The sequence below is a fragment of the Protomyctophum parallelum genome (assembly GCF_964188405.1).
Source record: "Protomyctophum parallelum genome assembly, chromosome: 6".
In the NCBI taxonomy this organism is placed as follows: Eukaryota; Metazoa; Chordata; class Actinopteri; order Myctophiformes; family Myctophidae; genus Protomyctophum; species Protomyctophum parallelum.
The window spans coordinates 21342901-21368288 of NC_139701.1; the positions used below are offsets into that span (position 1 = coordinate 21342901).

The 25388-nt window shown below is 42.1% G+C and overlaps 2 protein-coding genes across 5 annotated transcripts in view; one reads left to right on the plus strand and one right to left on the minus strand.

Annotated features, from left to right (window-relative positions):
* nme7 (NME/NM23 family member 7) overlaps window positions 1-25388 on the plus strand; it is a 62879-nt gene that overhangs the window by 26632 nt on the left and 10859 nt on the right. For 2 of the 4 annotated variants that reach the window (XM_083766337.1, XM_083766335.1), the window contains exons 11-12: window positions 5364-5471; window positions 6382-6525. The exons of the other annotated variants lie outside the window; for them this stretch is intronic. In XM_083766337.1, coding sequence (XP_083622463.1) covers window positions 5364-5471; window positions 6382-6414 — 141 coding nt within the window. In that variant the 3' untranslated portion in view covers window positions 6415-6525. Of the gene's footprint in view, window positions 1-5363; window positions 5472-6381; window positions 6526-25388 lie in introns of those variants that run through there. 4 annotated transcript variants of the gene reach the window in all.
* On the minus strand, window positions 6525-18666 carry atp1b1a (ATPase Na+/K+ transporting subunit beta 1a). Its single transcript, XM_083766342.1, has 6 exons — window positions 18405-18666; window positions 13804-13932; window positions 11268-11423; window positions 10108-10298; window positions 8362-8439; window positions 6525-8219 (listed from the first exon to the last, which is right to left on the minus strand). Exons 1-6 carry the CDS (start codon window positions 18493-18495, stop codon window positions 7962-7964), a joined length of 903 nt encoding a protein of 300 aa, XP_083622468.1. The 5' UTR covers window positions 18496-18666; the 3' UTR covers window positions 6525-7961.

Here is a 25388-nt window from a genome sequence, read left to right on the forward strand (position 1 = left end):
ACAGGATCAAAGTGTCATTGTCTTCCCAGGAAGATATGACGTGTACTTGGCCTACAGCACACATGCTGTATGTTCCCCAAATCAAAGTGATATCAAGTGCCAAAAGAACAGAATGTTCTAACTCCAAACGCCAACTTGTGAAGAAGACATTCCGGTCCGGAGTATCAAGTCGATGGACATGGTCCATCGACCAAGATGAGATGACCAGCATCTAAGGCTGTTCGAAGGTGTAGAATTTGTATTTGTGGGCCGGGTCATCAAGAATACATTTGCGTTAATTCCACACCCCTCTTCTGTAGCATTGCGCTAGGCTAACACTGCTACCAGTTCTATCTCCTAACGTGACGGCGCTCGGCGTGCCTGCACACCCCTCGTGCAACATTGATCACCAATGTAGGCTTCTTTCACCATATTCAATGTGCTTGCATTTTTATTTACTTTATTTTCACCAATATTATCCCCTAGCATCGCGCCGCAAAGTATTTCTTCCAGTGCCTGATGGGAAGCTGGACAGCCATTACCTAATTCTATGGGTCACAGGTTTTCGTGTTTTTTTGTGGCGTTAGCGGCACGCAAACCTTTTTTTTTTGCGGCTTACGCCTTTTATTGATTTTTTAAGGGACAGATAGTAGGCTGACAGGAAACGGGAGAGAGATGGGGGGATGACATGCGGTAAAGGCCGTGTCGGGTTCGGGAGTCGAACCCGCGGCACACCGCGACTGGATCACCAGTCCGGTGCCCAGACCGTTACGCTACGGCCTGGGCCGCAAACTTTTGTAGTAAACGATATGCTATTGATCAATGTCACCTCATTAAAGACTAGATCATTAAAGGCTAAAACATATAAACAGTAGGCTATAGGTCTTGTGTGCATAACACCTCACTTGACGGATATGGTGAATTGATGGACTGAATGCTTGAATTCGTGTCTGAATTGAAGTTTATTCAATGGCATGCAAAGTAACTCACCCTACAGAGGAGAGTATACGTAGGTGCAGCACTCCCCAGGTTAAAATGAACATGTTGACTCAGCCGGTAGTTACCGTATGTGAAAATGATATTGTTCCAAAGAGGATACCAGTGTGAACACCTCCAATGCTCAATTCCGCCCTCCCGTCGCTCCGACTCTGTCATGAGACCACGTCTCTCACTTGCGTGATGCACCCTGATATCGAAGCAAACGGACACAACAGGCTTCCGATCCCTCTCTTTTCTCTTGGTGTCTGGGCTCGCTTGGCCTCTCAGCATGCTCATGCTTTTGAAATCAGCAGCTTGGATAAACATCAAGCTGACCAGCTGCAAACAAGTCGCGCCTGGTGGTCACAACAAAGCCTGCACGTGGCCTCACGCTGTCAGGACTGACTGTCTACTGATGTCTGTTAGCTTGTATGCAGTGTCATGTTGTTTTGTTGATGTTTGGGGGGGACACTGCTTCTCTCTCTGTAGTATGTGTTTAAAAATTATTGATTGTCAATCCTTTAAATAGATATGTCATGTGACGTCCTGGCAACAGTGTTGGATTTATCGTTTTGTAAACGATGCTTGAATGGATAGTTGTTGGTTAAACCCTAGTTTGGGAAATGGCAATTTGTAACAAGACACTGATATAGCGTCACCTTACCACAGAATTGCCAGGCTGTGGTAACCTTGGCAGTGAGCCAACAAAAGAATTAGTCCATTTCCCAGAGCGGAGCAGGAATTTATGCTTTATTAGGAGAGTATTGGACAAGTACAAAGTCGGCTAGGCCGCACATAGTATAACTGTATAACACACTTCCACAAACAGCTTCAGTCTGCAACTTCAGATCTATTTTTTCATTGCTCTGCTGTGATGTACCATGCATATGGAATTCTGAAGTTGAGTAAGTCCTTTTATATCGGCTGAAATAAGACAATCATTGGCAAGGCCAACAGCGATGACAATAGAACAAGCAAGCTTGTTCGTGTTGTTCGTGTGAGCAAGGAAAGGTTGTGTGAGATAAATGGTTAGTTGTTGTCATATAGCCAGAATGATGTATGCGTCATCAGTATTGACGCTCTGTGAACCACTTGTATAGCACATGGGATGACACGTTTGCCTGATGTCAGGCGGAGGGCAGACTCGACAGCAATACAACATTTTTTATTATTCCATTTCCAGCAGTGGCTCATATGCTACCCAATTAGTGATAATGAGATTTTCACAGTGTAAATTCATTACTGGGCAATTGCCTGAAATTCTATTATGATTTAGCCACAAATTATTGAAATTCCATATCCCATGTAATGTTTTCTTATCTGTGGCTTCGGTTAGTGATAAAACATAACATTTTGTTATCGTGATAATATTGAAGAGCAAAAGTGGACCAAAAGTTTAAAGTACGTTGGGAACAACTCAAACGGAGATCTATCGCACTGTTTTATTTACATACATGTACATATTGACCTATCTACTTGCTTTGTATATATTGCATTTGTCAGTAGCCAGGGTAAGCAGAATTTCTGTTCCAAATGTATCACTGCATATTCCTTTCGGCATATTCTTTTACGCAAAGTAATGCTCACATGCAGGAGCATTTCACAACTGAACATTCAGTACAGCTGGATCAGGTAGGGTGTGTCTGGCTGAAGAGGCTTTGGACATGATTTTCCCTCTCGATTACCAGCGATTGAGCTTTTTTTTAAAATTTATATATATATTAAATTTTTATCCCACGATTTTGCAACACATTTTTTTCACCCAGTGTCAATTATCTAATGTAATCCTGGGCACTACACTTCTTCTGCCAACCTGGGGGGGGCAGCGGACTGACCTCATGCTTCCTTCTGTGCATGAGTAGTCCAAGCTGCTTCTTTTCATCTGACAGGGGAGAGTTTCCCCGGCCGGACGTAGCGCGTGGAAGGAACACGTTATTCCGACGAGTTCCTTTCCCCGCCATCAGGCGCCCCGGCTATAGCCAGGGGGAGGTAGTTTAGAGACCAGGATTACTGCATTTTTGTGGGGGTACCTACCCCTAGGGGACACGGGGAAAACATGCAAACTGATGACGCAGAGAAGAGAAGGCGCCCACAGCGTCCCCTGTGGGAATCAAACCCCAGACCTTCTAGCTGTGAGACAACAGCACTACCGACTACGCCACCGTGCCCCCTAACAGACCTTTCAATGGGACGTTGGTCTCTCTCAACGATCAGGCCTCCCTACCGCGCCCATTATTGTAAAAGCCAACAGTCCTTCTGTGAATATCAGTCTGGCATCCAATGGGACTCATTAAAATGAAATTAAGCCTTCTGACTGCAGATCGCCAGTGGTTAGCTAATGCAATTACAGGGAGGAGACTTTGCTGAAGAATTCTTTCATGACAGAGTAGAAATCTCCCTTTAATTTCTTGCTTGTTCTTGTTGGCTCAAGATTCATATGGAGTGGAGTTGAAACCACAGACTGCCCATGTCAAGGTCACCGTACTGACAACAGTACACAATCACACAGTCTATAGACATTCCTTAGACATTAAATCAAACATTGCATTATTTTTAATAGCTGCAACAAAACAGCAAAGAATGCATTCCTTTCCTAAATGAACAGCCAAGCTATTCTTAACAATCAAGAAGGCTATTCTTTCTCATGTTTCCTCATGTTTTTGTGGTAGATTGCAACAAATTTAACTGGAGATTTTAATATCCTCTTGTGGGTGTTTGCTTCCAGGGAAAATGAATGGCTCTGAGAGAAAGTTGGCACGGTTGACCTTGGAACGGGTTCGTTTCTTCTGTGTGTAACACCAGAACATATAGGAAATGGCTTCCTGTTTAATATACAATTGTATCTCTTGCTCTGTTATGCAGACTGCAGAGTACAAAAATGTTACCCTTTCTTTGTTGTGCTATGGGGACCATTGTGTTGTTTTGCTCTTAAGCCCAAACCGCACCAGTTGCAACTCCTTGCAACTAGTCACAAATAGTCGCAACAAATCAGTTTTACGGTCAACCACGCCAATGCAACTCCTTGCAACTGGACATTGGTGCGGTTTAGGCTTTACTGGCATCTGTATGTGAAGTATGGTAGCCAAAAGGGGAAAAAAATACTTCAGTTCAAATTACACAGATGATGGAGTGTGAAATCACCTGTAAGAATATATTCCTTCATCACTACTAACCAAGCCTTCATCTAATATGCAGACCAATTGTTTCTTATATTATCCACACTGTCTAAGTAAGACAACTAGTAATAACATGAGGCATATGTGCCGGAGGTGGGGGGGGTCATTTGGGTCTGAATGTCTCCGCATTATTGGGGGATGCCTGGTCTATTTATTTATTTATTTTTCCAGACCGGCGCTGGTGCATGCTACCGTATGTTCTAGCACCGTTTCCATTTAGCTGTGCAACAGTTGTCCTGTATTGGCTGCATACGTGCAGTAACTGCAGTTGCTCTTAGTCGCAACTCGATCAAGGTGTCAGACGGGATAATACACAACAATGTGAGTAATCAGGAATAGTGTCCCAGCACTTTTACGTCCTGACAGCGCTACTGACATGAGGGCTGTCGACAGCTCTCTTGTTATTAATATGTCACTACATGCGAGATCATGTTCTCCCATTGTCAAGCATTGAACTAATAGGTCTCACATAAATAATTATTTACTCTATGTACAGTATGACTCCTGCCCTGAATGCAGCCCTGTGGGAGGATTGCATTTCCTCCAGGAAGAGATTAACAGCACAGAAGAGACGACCTCTCAAGGTCGTGTGACCTTGAGGGACATAGCAACATTTTTGGGGTTTAGTAACTAAGCAGAGGTCGGAATGAGCCGGACATGTGCCCTCAATATAGATGGCCTCTGAAATGTTTGGAAAAACGACCATTTTCAGCTGACCCAGTGTAATTTCTAATATATTTACTACCCAAACTATTGGAAATTCTAAAAAAAAAAAAAAAAAAAAAAAGGAAATTGAAATGGAGTTTTAAAATGGAAAATATCTTGAGAGTCCTGTCCCGGTAGAGAGGAAGAATATATCATATCATTGACTGTTGCAAGGACTATGATTCATGCAACCATGTTTCCACTGTGGTGGCAATTTTCACTTCCACCACTTAGTAATCAGTGTCTGGATGACATTCAGTCACGCTTTGTGTCATAACTCATTCATACCGAAGTCTTTGATATTTACTTATAAATTAATCTAGTCTGTTATGTCATTATTACTTGCCGTCACAGTATTTTCATCCTACTTTGTTTGACAGTAGTCTATTCATACTTGTTGCTGTTTGCATACACTGCATCATGCAGTGTTCAGTCCGCACTGTTTCTGGCATCTCCCACCGAATACTGTTGTCACAGATGCTTTTATCAGAGAAATACAACAACAACAATATTTTCATTCACCAGGAAATCGCTCGCCATCTACGTCCAACCACGTTGCGCGCGCTCTATGGCAAAGACAAAGCACACAATGCTGTCCACTGTACAGACCTCCCTGAAGATGGCGAGTTGGAGGTAGGTGGCACTTCATTCACTTGCGCACATTCTCCTTTTCCAAGTACTGTAGAAAACACCCACACCACCGCTCTTTGTACTTCTTGTTGTCCTTGGGAATAGGAGATCCGTTGATTTCCAACCGGACCCCATGCACAAATTTATGCTACGTTCTTGTTAGCCCCAAACAAAAACTTAAGTCAGTGCTGTTTTGTGTTCTAAAACAAGTCTCATGACTCCACTCTGTGGGTTGGTGCAGCCACTGATCACACTGTGTTTTTTTTAGTTGGCTGAAAAAAATAAGTGGCACTGAAATTTGAAACAAAACCATTGTTTTCCAGAGGGAGTGGGTCTGTGACCCTTCGCGCGTCATTGTTGAGGCGAGCTCCTGATCTGTGAAGCGGTGTGGACAAATGACTCCTTGTTAATCATTAGCCTGTGACTGCCTGAGCTGGCCACATTCCCCTGGGTAGTTCATAGTAGTCCAGAAAACCTTTTGCATAGGAACACTGTGCACCTCTGCAAACCTGTCGCATGGCTACTTAAATTACAGCCTGACAGATGGTCTCGTGAAAAGGCGTAATTCTGAATGTAATATACCAGATTATATGCAAGAAATGGACATGAAATATGATCCACTCGCCCGTACGGTTAGCTCAAGCACCTAGGCACCTAGGCTGCTGAGCTAGCCTGATGGCGTGCCGCGACTCCCGATCCTGACGGCCTTTGCCGCGTGTCTTCTTCCCCATCTCTCTCCCCATTTCCTGTCAGTCTACTTTCAACCTATCAATACAGGCAGAAAAAGCCAAAAAATATATGAACCACATTCCACTCTAGGCTGTAGTATGCTGACACGTTGGATTAGCTATTATATATCAAATACTGTTTTCTAAAGCGATTAATGTTAACTCTTAACATTTTCTGTTTACAGGTGCAATACTTCTTCAAGATTTTGGATGGGTGACTTGAGTTAAGAGCATTGACCATAAAAGACATATTTTGTGTACTCTGTATCTGTATATATACATACAGTATCTGTCATATTTTCATGCATACAAAGACATCACCACAGGCTTGTTTTTCCATTTATTTGTTTCAGTCTTATCCAGATTAAATAAAGTGACAAGAGAATGGACTCCTGACAAAGTGTTTTGATGTTCCACATTGAATCAAGCACTTTTACACGGACTAAACATCCTATTACACGGGGTACTGCATTGCCTCTGATATTCTAACTTTTGACCAGCGACTTTGGTATTGGATTCACACATTACACTTTTTCCTGTGGAAAAAAAAATGTACAACTGCATAAATATAAAATTCTTCACCATGAAAATGGCTAAAACATTCAGTAGAAAGTTACACCACATCATGTGATGTCTCCAGCAAAAATAAAAGAAATGAAATGAATACAGATTTTTAAAAGCACTGAATTGCCACTGTGTTTCAATGAACATGACAGTCTTGCAGGCTGGACTGACAAAGCTTTACATTACAGAGCAAGCAGAGGTGTGGATACCGGTATTCAACAGAAATGCCACTTGAAACCCTGTGCCATAGCGAAGGTCAAACCATAAAGAAAATGTGTCTAGAAATGTATCCTTCCACAATCAATTGAAAAGACATCATAAAGAAAGATAAATGTCTCCATGGAGTGCAGACATGGTCTTAAAACAGGGGTGTCAAACTTATTTTACGCCACGGAGGCCAAACTGGGCAAAATGTGACTTCATGTGGGCCTGTGCTAACAATTGTGTTGCCCTCGTTGTTTTTGCATGTCTCAGCCAGTAGTAACCTATAACTACAAAATGCTTCACTTTGCTTTACCAGTTTCATTACTTATGAAGATGTTAGCCGGAGTGGCCCACGGGCAGCCAGTTTGATACCCCTGTCTTAATAGGATCAGAGTATCATGCCAGTATTTCAGTTAGTAAGAGCACATATACACGCAGCTGCGCAACTCAACATTAACATGCGCACACAAACACACACGCACGCACAAACACACACACCTTGGACCGCTAAAGCTGACTGACATAAGACAACAAGCGATTATTATATGGCTTGGAAAGGCCATTGTATGTGACTAGACTATGGCACTGGACACTCCAAAAATATATAGAAACCACATTGGGAAGAAATACTTGGGGACAGAAACACTGCTCGCTACATATCAGTAGTGGAATTACGATTTACAGTAATAGATGAACATGTCCCATGGCTCAAGGAATATTTTCATTTACAGTAGAATAAATATTGGCTATTGCTACTCTTCTTCCTGTTTTTCTTTTTTTCTTTTTTGTACATTCTAATCCTTGAAATACACAGAGAAGCTAGTGTAAAGCACACAGATTAAGTGTAGGTCCTGTATATCATGAATGGTTTTTGTTCCAAGACTAGTTGTGTTTATTTTAACCTTTTTTTTCTGTCTTCTCTCTCTCTACATTAATTTATTTGTTTTTTTTTTAGAATGGGATAGAGAATAAAAGGAGCTATTTTCATTAACTGAGGTCACGTAGAGATGGTGAACTTGACGTCAAAGCGTCCCTGGTAGCGGTCTTTTTCGCTGTAATCAATGTTCCCTCCGAACACTTTGCACTCGACGCGGATATCCTCGTTGAAGGTGATGTTGCCGAACTGAATGGCCACCAGGGGCTGGAGGTATTGGGGTTGCAGGAGTTTGCCATAGTATGGGTAGTACTGGAGAGGGAAGCCACCACCAAAGCCAAAGTACTTGACCTCGCCCACCTTTGACTCCTCTCCGGTCCTCTGCAAGGAAATGGGTTCAGTTTGAGTTATAAGTTGGACATTTTATAATATTATTTTTAATTTTTTTAAGATTTCATGATCAATATTATATTAATTTGTTCACTAATGGATTCTCAACCAGGTGCAGTCAAATGAAACATACCTTGCTAGTGCAGTGGATAGGAATCAGGTTGGGCTTTAAGGTGACAGCTGCCGGGAGTGAGCCATTGCTGGTAGGAGGCTGGAAAGAGAGAAAGGGTTTGATTAAACAAGACCATACACATTCTGTTGTCTTATTCTACATTTTGGGTGGATAGATTATGGCTAGACTTGCATGATAAAATTCACAAATAGTGCATTCATAAATAAGCTCGAAGAGCGCTGGAGCGCACCCGAGGTGCTCTCTGGTAGATGGGAAACTCAGAGTGGATCATTTCAACATTCAGAGAGCACAGCACTGTGGGGGCACTCGGAGTGCACACTAACCACTCCACAACTCTGAAAGTAAAGTCATAGCCAAATGTGATTGGTTGCAGCTTGCAAGGTTGGAGCTTGCAATGTTAGTTAAAGTTAGTGTAATTGATAATTTTCTACTGAGTACAGATCAAATCAATTAAATCAGATAGTAATGTGAGTCATGAGAGTGTTCTGTAACGGGGGTCTAACTGTCTCTCCCGCTCTGTAAACCGAAATTACATTTTCGGGTTGGGATACCAATTTCATGCTATCAGGATGGAGAACTCATACTCCTACAGGATAAACAAGAGAAATTGGAAATTATGAAAAAAATAAGAAAGAAATTACATTTTAAAAAGATACATGTGTACTTTCTCCTGAGTGGAGAGATGAGATCCCTGTTCCTGAACTAACAATATAGCAGTGCCAGTGATTACTATCAGAATATAAAGCTTTTTATTTTTAACAAACAAAGAAAACACTACAGGAAAGGCAACCAAATCAGTAGGGTGCATTCTCCTTGGAGCAGAGCGAATTGAATGGCAATCAAGCTAATAGTTATATCTCTGCATATGTTGCATATGTTCTACAGCCGCAGACTGCAACTGCATGAGAACTGAAAATTGCACATGCTAAAGCAAGGCAAGCAGCAATGCACTAACACAGGGTGAACTTAGCTCCATTTGATTGACATTGCTTTGCATTGAGTGGCTCAGTCTTTCGCTACTGCTTCCCCCCATTGTCATGACATCCTGCTGCTTTCCCTGTACCTTGTGGAACAAGAACTGCTGTTCCACCTGAACAAAACTTGTGTTCCTAATACTATTTATTTGTATTGATTGGTTTATGTTTCAGGGACAATTCACACAATCCACATTCAAACTGTTAATGAGCCAGTTAAGGTTCATCGACACTAAGAACACACACACACACACACACACACACACACACACACACATATATATATATATATATATATATATGTATGTATGCTTTTTTTGTTTATTAGTGGGTAGCTAGAGGCTGTCTGGTAATCAGAAGGTCACCGGTCCGCCTCCTGGTACACCCAGTATACGTATTGAAGTGTCTGTGATCAAGACACTTTAACCTTTCACAGCTCCCCTGAGCAGTGCCTCTGGGCAGCCATCACCTGCTCAAAGCTGAAACTGAATTTACTACTGAACTGAACATGGACATGAACATGGTTACAAAGATTTGAAAAAGATTAATGCGTTTTGTGACCCTGGCAAATATACCAATATGATGCTCACAGGTGTCAATACAGTTTCTTCCACCTGCCATGTGGTCTTAGACCTATCCAAGTCCCCGTTAGTTTACTCTAGTAGAACATCTACACTTTCTTTCCCTCCTTGTGAATTACTAAACAATCTTTCGTTGTTATTACTGTATTGTGGTCCATAATAACAAAGGCTCAGAAAAAAACTATGCATACCCGTGGTAAGAAGTAGACAATCCTGTTAAGCTTGACGATCAAGCATGGCTTTCCCTCCTTGAATCCGTATGTGTCGACGTCGGTTGCCCCGGAGCAGGCTCCCAGCCAAGTCTTGCTGAAGCGGCACGTTTTCCTCGCTCCCAGGACGTCAGGTTCCAGATCCCCGCGCATCTTGTATGTGTCGGCTATTTCTGTGGATGATGTGAACAAAGGATATGTTAGACACATCTATAAATGCATACAGCAGTTGAGCGACAGCAATATTTGTCACCACCATAGTTTATACAACGTCGCATCCCAACGGGTTCTTAGCTTGAAGATCGGTTCTTGTCAACTAGTGACACCGTCATACGATGGTAAATACTAAATAAGCTTTAGTGACTACATGATGATTTAGTGATTCATTGTTAATCTGACTTAAGGCCTATTCATAGTCTGGATTTTCGGTGGTGAGGTGACCACCGGAGCTGAAATAACGTTGAGCGGTGATGAGTAAAAACAGAGAGAAGGGCTGGAGCGGTGGCGGTGGTTTGCTCTTCACCGCGACTCGTAACGTCATGTTGTAGTTCGGTGGTCACCTAACCACCGAAAATCCAGACTATGCATGAGCCTTAAACCACTTAACTTCAACCCTAAATACTTAGTAAACTTGACCGGATCGGCTCTGTACTTGGTCCACTCTTTTCCCCTCAACATCAAATGTCTTCGCCGAAGACAGCCGATCTACAAGCTCACAATGCACCAATGATTCCGCAAGAATAGGGATCGTTAAGAGTAAGACCTATTTATACTTAAAATATCCAATCTACAAGCTCATAATGCATTGCATTATGACACTTTGTGAGCTTGTACATTGCTATTTTCATTATTTAGAAACATACAATGTTTGATTTTTACATTTTAGGCTACAATGACAAACCCAAAATAGAGACGCCAGGTTGAAAGTACTTAATGGTGGTATTGCCCGAAAAGAGGCACAAACTAAGTTCATATTAGGAAAATGTACTTAGTACTGTATCGTAAGTACTTTTAGCAATGAACCACCAAGTACATTTCTTTCAATCTTGGCCAGGTGTTGGTTAAATATTATATTACATAACAATTATGATAGAATGGCCTTGCCCATGTGATTGGTGTGCGTGTACAGTAACGGTACTTGCCTCCACAGTTCTCGAATTTTGAATCTTCTTTCTGAGGTTCATCATCATAGGCTTTTAGGAATTCCTTAATGGCTGAGGTGTACTTGGAGTAGGTTGTTGCGTCATTTATGTTGAAGGAGATCTCATGCTTTTCAGAGCGTGGGGTGTGCGATAGACCTGAGGAACATAACAAACCACTGTGATCACAATACATAACACAAAGAAATTGAATGATGTTAGATGAAGGAGGTAGGGAAGTTTGCGCTCTAAACTCAAGGCTTACTCTAGGGCTGTACGTACGAGAGGCCAGCATGAATGTCCATAAGCAAAAGGAAGGGGCTCGCACACTGAAGGAAGAATGAGGCTCTTGCGAGATGCAAGAGACTCATTCTGCAAGATTCAAGAAAATAGCAAGAAAAAGTCTTTACTTGAAGTTCAAAAGTGACATGGTGAAATTAAGTTATACAGAGCGGACGTTTTGGTCCACAGACTATCATCAACACTCAGTGTTCACTGGTGGAATGTGAATGTGTGGCACCAGTTAAATTAATGAATGAACTGACCACATAGCACAGAAACATTTATTATAAAATGTTAAGTTCCATCTGTGTGTCTGTGTGTGTGTGTGTGTGTGTGTGTGTGTGTGTGTGTGTGTGTGTGTGTGTGTGTGTGTGAGAGAGAGAGAGCGACAACACAGAACATTTCAAGTACACAATTCACAAGCACAATGCTATATTATTCTAATATTTCACAATTCTATACAATTCTAAAGACAAGAGGGTGTTATTTAGGTATAGTGTAGTCTGTTATCTAGGGAGTAGGGACACTATAGATAAGCTAAGGGTCTTGGGCTTTCCTCAGATGGGTTCTGTGTGTCAGCTGTCAGCTATTACTACAGCAGTAATTTTCCACAGACAGACCTTGTTGAGCGCGAGGCCTACGTCGTGAGGCGTGGCGTCAAGTGTAGAGAGAGTGGGAGATGACAACAGCAAACTTGCATCACGGTTTTATTGACCTTCTTTCGGTTTCATTGGCTCTCTTTGTCAGGTTTTAAAATGCTAATGAATGAAAACCAATTGATATGTAAAACACGGAGGCGGAGGAATGAGTGTTTTACCACGTTGTCATTTTAATACCAGGGAAAGTTAATACCGACCCCACCGCCACCACCCTACCCTCCTCCCTGCCCCCACTCCACTCACTCCACCAGTCTCTCACGTGTGTGACTCTGCACAATGGAAACTTTTCGCCCCAGTCAGAGAGAGAGGAGGCGGAGACTTTCTACATGGAGCTTGCCTGAAAAATCACCGATCTACAAGCTCACAAGCGCGTGGGGGAAAGCGATGCGATGTGAGCTTGTACATCGGCGCGACAGCCCCCCCCCCTCCGTCTTGCTCCTGCTTTATCATGCCTCCAATGGAAACTCACTTCAACTCTAAACACTTCCACACCTACTTGTGTGTCGTCGTGTTGGTACCGCGCGCCTTTTGGTACTTCTTTACTTTTTTTTTTGTTTTGCTAGAAGGAAATGGCCGACAGGCTAACCCCCCATGTCATGTGCACGAAAAAGTCCAGTCGGCGTTACAATGGCTGCTAAAAATACCGCCGAGCGAGACGACAGCATGTGCTGCTAAAGGCAAGCAGGCGCTGGCACACGGCTGACGGGGGAGGCGATGCCTGCTCGGCACCAAGGGAACGGAACGGCGCTCTGTCTCCCAACTTAACAGCAGCTATTCCAGCAGTAGGCTACTACACACTCACAAATCCTCAGTGTTCATTAACTAACCTTAGAACTCTTTCTTTTCATTATTATTTATTTTATTTTAATTTATTTGATAAAGTTACGCTTTATTATTTTATAATAGGCAGTGTAGGGGCCTGCAAACGCATGCAAAACGTGCTCGAGAGATTACACACAGCAGAAGGAATGGTCATTGGCAAAAAAAAACTAAGCTCTTTGTTGGGGAAAGTAACAATATTTTTCAACGAGTAAAATAAACAAAAAGCTGGACAGTCATATTTAACTAAGCCATGTCAACATGTTATGCCTTCTGCATATGTTATGTTATGCCTTCTGCCCCCCCCCCCCCCCACACACACCAGATAGATTATGTTCAATAGCTACATGAAGCATTACATGATTCACATGAACACAAAAAACGGAGGCACTTCCCCGGCAGCCTGAGGGGGAAAACATTGACTGGCTGAGAGAGGAGAGGAGTGAAGGACAAAATGGCTGAACCTGTTTAAGGTCACACAGACTTTTAATAGTGAGGAGCTGCTCACACAGACATTTTTCAAATAATGCAACGCAACACCAACAACTCCATGGTAACAGCAGTGGAGCATTATGGCAGCCTTGGATGATTACTTGTTTACAAAAAAAACAAGACTAGAGATTTGCTGCCCGGTGTGAAGCTGTATTCTTTAAAGCAAACTTCCAGAAATGCTCTAATTAATAAGTAGTAACGGCTTGCTGTAAAGTCATGATTTGTTAAAATGTTCAATGCAATAACAGATCATATATCATCAGGGAAAAGTATGCACAAATAATTACCTGGGGGAGCGACTCTGTCTTGATAGGTAGGTTTGTAGTTACTTAATGTAAGCAGTAATGCCTGAATGGTCCCAATGAAGATCCCAGCCAAGCATCCATAGAATATCACGTAGAACAAGAAGATCTTAACTGTGGAAAATGAAAGGAGGCACGTAGTTATTTACAAATGTAATATTTTCTCACACATTTGCTGATGTGATGATATGTCGGTGGACAGCACATCCCTTCCTCTGTTTGACATAGACACAAGTGGGAACTTCCTGGCCAAAGTTACTTAGTTTATACAATGGAAATATATTCATAATGCAGCTCTTGATAAGTTATATATTTTTTTCTTTTCTGCTTTGCAGTCAAAAATGTACGTGAATGAATGAGACTGTTGTCTGAAAAATGTAACCCAACATAGCAAGTTGCTTTCCCTGACATTGGCTCTACAGTAGATAATGGAAATTATGTTGGCATAAACTAACCAGTCTAACTATTATTCATAACAGATGCAGTGCTGTGTGATAGTTTACATTTGAACAAGTGAGAGTCCAATTTCTCATCTTAGTGTAACAAAATGTTTACAACAATGGAAATTCAACACTTGCCCAATTGGGTGCTTTGTGTTTCAATCTGAGGGAAAGCCGTAGTTCCAGTATGACTTGTGAGTCATGTATTCTGGTCAGTGGCAGTGCCACTGTCAGCACTCATTTTGACCCTCCCCCTCTTATAGGCTGTTACAAACAGGTTTGGCATAAAAGCTTTACTATGGAAAGTGAGGAGACACCAGGATCTCTAATCTCTTTGTCTTTGGTACTTTGGACAGTATAGTCCAAGGTGTTGACAGAAACTTGGAGTTAAAGCTAATTTAAATTGTGTTGAACCTTTATTGGTTTTTATATGCGTGTGCTTTGAATCCCATTCATTTTATACATGTATAATCAGCGATTTATTTGGGTCTGATTAGTTTGTTTGCAGGTTGTAGGTTATCATGGGTTCAGTCTGTCTACAAACCATTACAGTAGAACTGACTCAAGCTGTTCTTGGTAATAGAGGTTTAGGAACATGGTTACTTACAACAGTTTATAAATCCCCCCAACTGTGTACTGTAAATGCAGCATGCATTGTTCAACAAGTTGTACCTAAACTGACTTGAATGTCCTTCTGGGTGAACTTGGGTGTAAATATAGACTTGCATGTAAATATAGAGTACTTTGGCATTGTTAGAATAATACAATTCTTAAGGCCCAAACCAGCTGCAACTCCTTGCAACAAACCACACCAATGTAACTGCCATTGGGTATAATGGTTGCACGTATACATGGCGACCCTCTGGTGTGGTTAGGGCTTTAGAGTTAATGTATTTCTCTTTCAGATTAACACAAACATCATTGGAGCTATTGGGAGTTACTTTACAGCTAATGTCTTCATCTATTGAATCACATTCTGCTTGTCTGTGTTTACTGTAACCTCTTGACATTCTGTCATCTGTCATTCAGATGACAGTCTGTGACATTTCATCTGAAGGTGATTTGACCTTTTTGTGATTTGCTGGATGTTCTTCGAAATAAAGGACTAAATAAATAAATGATTATCATAATTAACATAAAGTATAGATTTATGTCATCTAAACATGTAGGCTAATTCAGTTTGTAAATACTTAATTGAAAAGGTACACATACTGTGAACTGGTACTATGAACCTTTGGTATTTTGATCCTGCTTTTAGTCAATTGATTTGCTCCTAAATGAACGGAAGTTTATGTGACCCAGGTGACTGATTGTATATGTGTTGAGAGTCATGTACACGCATGCCTTCTGGATCCTGCCACTATCAAAGTGTCAATTCTTGTTTTATTTGGTGCAGGTATTGTGGCACTCCTTGAGGGCATTTTCCCATAGTGCGTTGCCAAGTGCCAGGACTACGGCTTCAACAAGCCACTGCAGTACAAAACCAGCCTGGCAGGTTGATCTGCCGTTCCACTGTTGTAAACCTTATCTCTAGCCATTCAGAGTCAGACTGTGGATTGAGAGGGACTCCATTGGTTAGAGCAACTGCAATCCTGTTCCATGGCCTTGTTTGAATTTCATGTTTCAAATGAGAATGGGGGAAATGAGCAGTCAGTGTTTCGTCATATAGCCTACTATAGTGTGTACAGCATCTAATGTTGGCCCTGGTATCGTTCAGGCCTGCAGCAACATGCATGTATGGTAAATAGACAATTTAACCCACACTACAGCTACAATAGGTTAATTCCCTGGAAAAACACACCAACCCTGCCCACAGTTTGGGATCCTAAATGTTCTGCTTACGGCTCATTACATTGTTATAACATCCACATGTCTGCACAAGAGCTTTTTTGTATGATGAGCTTATGTTCTCTCAACCTTGTCAGAATTGCTCTGTATCCCACTGGTTGAGCAACACTCAATTATAATTTAATCTGCCGCTCATGGTACAGTGACATTTATGACAAGATGCAGATGTATTCCAATAATTTACTATTTATTATAGTCACCAGTGTCCAGAATGACACTTGCACTGCCAATCACTGTTTGAATAGTGGCTTAGGCCATGACACTTGCTTCTGTTCATAGTGGAATTGAAAGGTTATGTCAACTCAGTCAACATGGGCACACCAGTGCACAATGTGAAATGTGCTTCTTAATTTGTGAAATATTCCATGCTCTGGTCTTTTCATTCTGAAACTTCAACTTGTTCTATTGCAACCTAAATTAAGCTATACTAGAAGTCTTACATTGTAATGGAATAACCAAAAGGGCCAACTGGTGGTGAATGGCCCTGACAGTCTCTCTTTGAATCGAAAGCACCTCCCCTATACAACAGCAGTCTGTGGTGCACGTTGGAAGCATCAATATTCACACCAGAGCTCTGACATGCACAGCTACCCGGTGTTCCTTCATTCTGCTCAATAGTAGCATATTAACATAAAGCTTTGGAAGTAAATGAAGCATAGTGGTTAAGAACGTGAGATTAAATGTCTCATCAAATGTATTTTTGGTGATAAGAGTTCCAAGATGTTAGGCGTGCCATTATATAGCCTAGGCCTATATATATATACGTTTGCCTTTGATTTTATAAGCCCAGTTATCAAAATGACCCTAACGATATCGTAGCCTATACAGAGACCAGCGTGTCGGTTCTTTTATCAAAGACCTGTTGCGTTCATATCAAACTTTGTAACTTGTAAGACGTTGACTGCAATCAAATTCGATTGGGAAATGATCAAGTAAAAACAAAACAAAAAAACGGTAGGCCTAATTAATAAAAGTGTTTTCAACTGATTAAAGGGGCTGCGCGCGGGGGGGAAAAGATTCGAGATGGAGGGGCGGCCCTTGTTGAGACATGTGAGTCGTGAGCTGCTCTTTATGTGTTAGTGTTAGCAACTATAGCTGCTTATGGCCATGTGAACACGACCAGCTTGTCATAAAACTCACACAGAGGTTGTAATAGAACACGGCCTAATCGATAGACCAGAGACAAATCGATATGGGACAGAGCCTGATCGATGGATGTGCTGAAAGGCTGTGGCTGTTGGGACCAATCACGATCTTAAATCAACAGCTGAATGTACCAGCAGGGCGAGCATTCCTCTTCCACTATGAAACCATTTTAAACAGTGAAATTAAGCAGCTCAAACCAAATCAGATTAAAGTAGATTAAAGGTCATTAGCTCGAGCGAAAGGAGGGGGGAAACAAACGAAGAGTCATGTCAGGTCCCGTGGTTAACATGTCTTAAATGTTCGGGAGGAATACAGGAAAAGGCGTCGTGTTTCGCCAGTTGTCCATGTTAAGTTAAATATAGGAAGTAGGCTAGTAGTCAACTAGATTCGATTATAACCCAGATCAAACTTTGGGTCCGCTTGTGTTTGGTTTAAATAGAAACTCTGTCTCAACAACAGGTCGTCCTTCAAAATGACCTTTTTCTTTACAAAGGACGCGGAGATTGAGGCGTTCATCAATGAATGGACTCATCTGGTTTTTACAGTTAACGATGTTAATCATTAACTAACCAGTACAACCAACCGTCAGTTAGTTATATGGAATCTATAAGTGTAGAGCGCATAAATCACACGAATATAGGCTACTGGCGGTGCCTTTAGGGTTTTATAAAGTATGTATTAAATCCTTAAGTCAGTTGGATCGTGTGTATTTTATTTGTCCGTGTCGCTGCTGTCGCATGTATTGTATGTTCTTTCTTGTGAAATCACGAGTCACGACACAGCATGGCCTGGCAGTGGCACGGCCAAACCGTGAGCTCTAACAGGTGCTCAAAGCCAGGGGAAACCGAGAGGAAAATGGATCCTTGTGTGTTAATAACGTCGTACCAAAGTAGTCACGGCGGCATTTCAATATTTTGATGAGCCCTAGCGCCCCTGTTGTGGGGGGCAAACATTGGGCGAAAACAGCTGATCTACATGCTCACAAGTCACAACAAGGCGTCTTTGTGAGCTTGTAGGCTAGTTGTGGGTCGGCTATTTCCGCGAAAATATGTGGCGTAAACGGTGGTCTGTCTACCGCTCACTAGAGTGCCGGGGTCAAATAAGTATCTATAGGGGTTAAGTGGTTGAAATAATTCAAGTATCTTTACTTACACCAACTGCTGCCTGTGCGTCCCAGAAACTCCCTCCGCTCTGAATTCCACAGAAAGGTCTTCCACCCGTCCGCGTCTTTATTCGCCGACATGTTGCTCTCCTGTGGTTGTAATAATTTCCCTTTTCAAATCAGCGTGATTTAACGGCCCTGTTTTTGAGGTACAGAGCAGAAGACAGAGACCACTGACTGTACTGTCCCTGTACAGGAAATGTGAAAGGACAGTCTCGTACCCGGCTCCACCTATTGTACCGCGCACAATTTATCTGTTATGGTAACCGGCTCCGCCCGCAGCCTCCAGTCAGAAGTTGCCCCCCCGAGGAGGTGGGAGGAGGAGGAGGGCTCCGTCTGGCAAATCACAACCCACCACCGTGCGTGCGTAATAGCTCTGCCCACTAGTGACTACTGACTAGTGCACGGATTAATGTAAACTACAACTACAAGGCCCAAGAGCTTTTTTATTGAATAGGTCTACTTCTTACTATAGTCAGAATGTAAACAGCAAGTGGTAGGGCGGCTTACAATTTAATTTCAAGGATCCTTCCCAAGTTATTGCATTAGGCCATGCATGGACCCCCCCCCCCCCCCTACTGTAAAACATGATAATATATGTACATTCTCAAGAGTTTCAGTCTACATAACTGTATAAGGGTCATTTTGGACGCTTGGTGGACCCCACATTGAGAACCAGTGTTTTAGCTTTTACCATTGCAAATGACAGGACAATGGTTACCATATAGTCTTTGCAGTACCCATGGAAATGTACCCAAAGGAACAGATTCAATTATAGTATAGCTACAAAAGGCAGGGAGCTCGCATGTTGAGAGAATACAAATTTAATAAAACATAAAAATATCACAGGCCATGGATGTGTGGATCAAGAGGAAGTTGAACTCATAATGTTCCTTTTGATATTTTTGATTTAGTAGCTACATGTTTAAAAAAATGAAATTCCATTTAAACATTTTTTTTTTTTTTTGCCATTGCCATAGCGTATTACTTAAACAATGCATTATGCTCTCTCTCTCTCTCTCTCTCTCTCTCTCTCTCTCTTGTAATCCTATTGATTCTGAAGTGATAACACAACAGCTCACTGTTTGCATAGATCAAGGGGTTGCCAAGACTACTGGGAGGTGAACATTCCATGATAGGTCATGGAATGGCTGCTGGCTTTGAGCTCATCAACAATAGCATGTGTACTCAGTGGGCCGAAAAGATGACAGCTTCCCGGGCAGGGCCTTTCACACTGCACTGGATGTATCCCCTGGACGTATCCCCATTCCCCACACATGTTTCTTGAAAACAACCTGTTAACCAGTTAAACTTGACCAGAGTTCCACTACCGCATGCAGTGCCCCCCTCAATTTCCCCTCCTATACACTAATTTCTACCCAGAAAATTACCTCACAACAATTTACAATTTAGGCATTTAGCAGACGCTCTTAATCCAGAGCGACTTACATTAAGCAAGAACAAAAAGCATGGGAATACATCACATAAAAGCATTTATCATGAAACATGCGTAAGCTAAGAAAGTAACAGTGGAATATCTATATAATGAAACTATACATATAAACTATACATATATACTACTATGCTATACATGTACTATGGCGTGCTATGACTTTATACAATGCAATTATAGTGCTGTCTACATAACATGCTATAAGTCTGTATCAAATGCTATCTAAGTTACTACCTAAGGGGGTAGGGTAAGTGCTATGGGCCATGATGGAGTCTGAAAAGGTGCGTTTTCAGACTACGGCGGAAGAATGGGAGTGATTCTGCAGTTCTGACTGCAATGGGAAGTGCATTCCACAGTTTTGGAGCCAGAAGGGAGAAGAGTTTGGGACGTGTCCCGGCGTTTTTAGTGAGGGTACTTCCAGCTTCCCTGCGTTGGCTGATTTGAGTGCGCGTGAGGGTTTGTAGAGTTCAATCATACTTGCAAGATATGGGGGAGCCATACCTTTGGTTGCTTTGAATGACAGCATCAGAGTTTTATATTCTGTGCGGGCAGCGACCGGGAGCCAGTGGAGGGAGCGGACCAGGGGGGAGACATGTGAGAATTTTGGCTGGTTGAAGACCAAGCGAGCTGCGGCATTTTGGATCAGCTGGAGAGGCTTAAGTGCACATGCTGGTAGGCCAGTAAGGAGGGAGTTACAATAGTCGAGTTTTGACAAGACTGTTGTCTGGATTAGGAGCTGGGCTGATTCCTGGGTGAGGAACGGTCTAATTCGTCTCATTGCAATGCATTGAGCTTGCAGATCGGCTATTTTCACAGAATGTTTGCCTCCGAATAGGGACACAAGGGTTCATGTGGTTCAACACTGAACTAAAAGTTAGAGAGATACATGGTTAGTTGTTTGGGTCATTTCCAGATCCTCCGTGACCATGGAAAGCAGGAGGTCTGTTTCTCAGTTGATTTGTCATCTATGAAGGTTAAATAACAAATTGATTGAATGCCCCTCACAAAATGTGTATGCTTTTATTATATTAAACAAATATCACTTAACCCCTAAGGAATTGACACAGACGATTCTGATTCTGGCACCTCTGTCTTAAGAAGATATTTAAAATCTAGAAAGATCTAACTTCAGAAAGGTGTAAATTTCAAGATGGTGTCCAAGATGACAGCCAGGGGCTTAAAATGGCTACAGGTATATTTCAATGACTACAGAAACTATAGAAAAATACGCACATCACTTCATGGAGGTGCTGGGTTAAAAAAGTATGAAAAGAGAAGGGAACCCGCACACTCGTATGCTCCAAAAGATAACTTTTATTGACGACGTTTCGAGCCGAGGCTCTTCATCTGGTCAAACTCAAGATGTCAGTGATCCACCCACTTAAATAGACACCCACGGGTCACGTTACTAGTCAGTGGGTGGAACTAACACTACATGGTCATTAGATCAAATACTGAAATATCATTAAAAACAGTGTTACACAATTCTCAAATCCACCACAGTGGAGTAAGACAAAAGGACACTCTTAGATACCAGGGGATTGAACATGTAAAATGCCCCAGGCGAGGAGGGGATCTAAATAGAATATTGTTACAGCGTGAATCCTTTTGGATTTATACCCTAAATACAATGTCCCCAAAGGGAATGAACGAGGACTTTCCCATCAGCCACTTTTTGTAATTTCTTTATTGTATGCTGTATATTTGAATTGTTGCCTAACTAATTAATAATACCTGATTATGTGAATCACTGTTTTAGATTCTTTAATAATCATGATGTCCTTTTGTCTTACTCCACTGTGGTGGATTTGAGATTTGTGTAACACTGTTTTTAATTATATTTCAGTATTTGATCTAATGACCATGTAGTGTTAGTTCCACCCACTGACTAGTAACGTGACCGTGGGTGTCTATTTAAGTGGGTGGATCACTGACATCTTGAGTTTGACCAGATGAAGAGCCTTGGCTCGAAACGTCGTCAATAAAAGTTATCTTTTGGAGCATACGAGTGTGCGGGTTCCCTTCTCTTTTCATATATTTCAATGACTAACCTCCATCCCAAGGTGACTCCCATTGTCCCGACTCCCATTGTAATAAATTGTGTATAAACATTTTTTTTTATTGAAAATTAACACAATAACTGTCACATTCATGGAAGCATGTACTCTATATCTCATGAAATTATTTAAATAATCACAAAGTAGTAGTAATCATGTATAATAGAGCCCTTGTTGTGTTATACCCTCTCTATGCCATCCTCTAACTCCTTGTTATGTGGATTGTCACATTCCTCAAATTGACACAGTTAATCTCGTCTACAGACCAATACAGTCTCAGGCAGTCATTCCTTCTTGATATACAGTAAGTGGGATGAATTGATTATCCGGCAAGTTCCACCAAATAGGACAGCCTTTACTTGGCACCCAAGGTCATCAATCACCTTTGTGTTTTGGTTTGGAACAGGGAATGCATTGAAACAAGGGGAAAGGGGGTGTGGTTAATCCTGGAGGAGAAATGTAGTTTTACATAGTGGGCAACAGGAATGGAACCTGTGACCTGTGTCCTATACCCAGACTGCTCAGCTATGGCCGCCCACAAAACCATGGATCAACCGAGAACATGTCATGTCAGAGGATTTCTTTTAAGTGGTTGATGTCATACTTTCTTTTTTTTCTCCATTTATATTATTACCCCCACACAAATTGTGTGTTGCCACTGCTGTTGTATTCTACTGACTCACCTACCAGTGAGGAGTCTTTGTCCTACTCTGATCCCACCCAACACTCCCTATTGACAGGTGCCACCCCATTTCATACAATTCTTTAGTGACAAGTATCACCCTCCCCACTTGGTTTCCCTCCCAGCTGAAAATGTAATTTCCCCTAAAAGAATACCACATTTTTGCAAGGGGCATAGGGGGCTCACATGTGTTATTCCTTTGTAGATGACAAATCCACTGAGAAACGGACCTCTGCTCTTCACAGTCACGGACGTTCTGGAAATGACCCAATTATCCCTTGTTTGTGAGAGAAACGAGTATAATTCTCCCTCCTAAACTGCAATGTGATACACAGATGCAGTGTTAAGATGATAAAGGGAATGAATAAGTGAAGCTATAAGATCACCAGATGTTGCATGCATGCTGGCAAGTACTATAAATTTGTATAAAGCAGATGACGTCGTTGTCAATGTGGCTAACTCGAACCACGAACACGGTCAACGAGTGCTACTAGCATGTAAACAAACACGCTAAAATATGTCGGATGATGATGTTTCTAAAAACCTGTTGTTTCTGTAAAGAAACAATTTATCATAGGGCGATTTAGTGGGGGCAGCCATGTTTGTTGTTTGACGTCATCAAGGTGAAACAACGCTGATTGGCTGTAGCCGCAGTTCTCAGATTTGTAACCGAGGCTGCCATAGACATATCACCAGACCTGAATCGTCCGAACATATTTTTTAATGGGCATGGCTAGCGATTCAGGTGCTCTGCTGGGGGACTGCCCATAAGTCAGACACGCCATTAGTCCGACCTGTGTCTATAGTCAAAATCACCCGTGACTCCCGACATGGTGTTTACCCTGGAGCTGGGCTAAGGCACCGGTGCTAAACCACTGAATTGGTTATGACGTAGATCTACAACAATGTGTCAAAATGGTAAATGGTATTGTGAGATTGTGCATTACATTCACCCATTCATACACCGATGGCAGCGGAAACCATGCAAGGCACCAACTAGCACATCGGGAGCAATTAGGGGTTCAGTGTCTTGCTCAAGGACACTTCGACAGTAACTCTGGGGGAGCCCGGGTTCGAACTGGCAACCTTACGGTTACCATCCAGGCACTCTACCCCTGAGCCACCGCCGCCACTTAACCCCTGATTTCTATTTGTCATACGATGGCGTATGACCATTCGTTGCAATGTGACGCCTTGTGAGCTTGTAGATCTGCTAGTTCTGCAAATCATGAACCTTTTAGAAAACCTCTGAACACAAAATTATCGGTAATACTGTATAACTGTATGTAAGCCTGTAATGCTATAGGGGATAAGGGGCATGCTGACTTTTTCTAGCAGGCTTTAATATTGTAGTTACATTTAATATTGAGGAAATACTTAAAGGACCATATCATTATTTTTGCATGTTTTGTCCCAATGACAACAAATCACATACAGTATACTTTACATTAATGATGCCCATACCACAGGTTCCTCAATTTCCCAATTATTTAAATTTTAACTATTACAGTAGTTGATAAAAACACCTTCAGATGATCTGCTTCTCCAGATATTGTATTGCACTGAACAATATTTCATGGGTTTGCCTGCTCGCCTTTTGGGTGGCAGGGTGTGGTTCTGATGCTCAGCACTCAGGATCGCCTTTTGGGTTGTCGTCGCCTGGGGATGGAATGTGCGGGGGCCTGTTATTTCATTTCACTTTTTTATTGTTCAAGGTTCAAGCTTGTACTTTATTGTTACATCTTGTGTACAGGTACATAAGGGTAAAACATATTTTTGTTTAGCGTCCTTCAGCATAGCACAATCACAGCAAGCACAGCTTATAAAGAGATATAATACAGAGTGCAAGAAAGAGAAAAAAACTAGTAAAAAAGTGTAAAAGTAACATAGGCTATGTGCATGTTTTCCCTGTAGTAGCGAAGTTATTCCTTTGCCCTGTTTCGCTCTGGTTCTTATCAGTTCGTTCATGTATCTGATTGTTCGGGGAAAGAAGCTTTTTTGCAGTCTGTTACTCTGTTTCCAGTGGCTTTGAAACTGCGAAAACTTTTTCCATGAGGCAGCATCTCAAACAGTCTGCGGGTGGGATGACTTGAGTCCTTCATAATTCCACGAGCTTTGCTGACACAACGATCGTCGTACAGGGCTTCGATGGGGGTGAGATCACATCCGCTGATGCGTTCGGCTGTTCGCACAACCCTCTGCATTGCTTTGCGGTTGAGGTCAGTGCAGCTGCCATACCAGGCAGTGAAGCAGCCAGTCACTCAGGATGGTCTCTGTGGCGCCTCTGTAGAAAGCTTTAAGGACTTTGGGGCCCATGCCAGCTTTCTTGAGTCTTCTCAGTAGAGGCGTTGTTGTGCTTTCTTCACCATCTGCTCCGTCTGTACTGCCCAGGTGAGATCCTCAGTGATGTGCACCCCCAAGAATTTGAACTTTCTGACCCTTTTTACTGCAGCACCCCCGATCTGGATGGGAGAGTGGTCTCTGAGAGGTATCCTGTAGTCAAAGATTAGCTCTTTCGTTTTGTTGATGTTGAGAGCCAGGTTGTTCTCCTAGCACCATTGTGCCAGGTTCTCCGACTTCTCTCCTGTATGCTGTTTCATCGTCGTCTGTGATCAAGTCTATGACTGTGGTGTCTGTTTCCTTGTTTGTTTTTATATTTATATTATGTATGTGTGTTGAATGTCTCTGTGTTAAGCCCAAACCACACCAGTTGCAACTCCTTGGAACTAGTCACAACTCCTTGCAACAATACAGTTTTAAGGTCAACCACACCAATGCAACT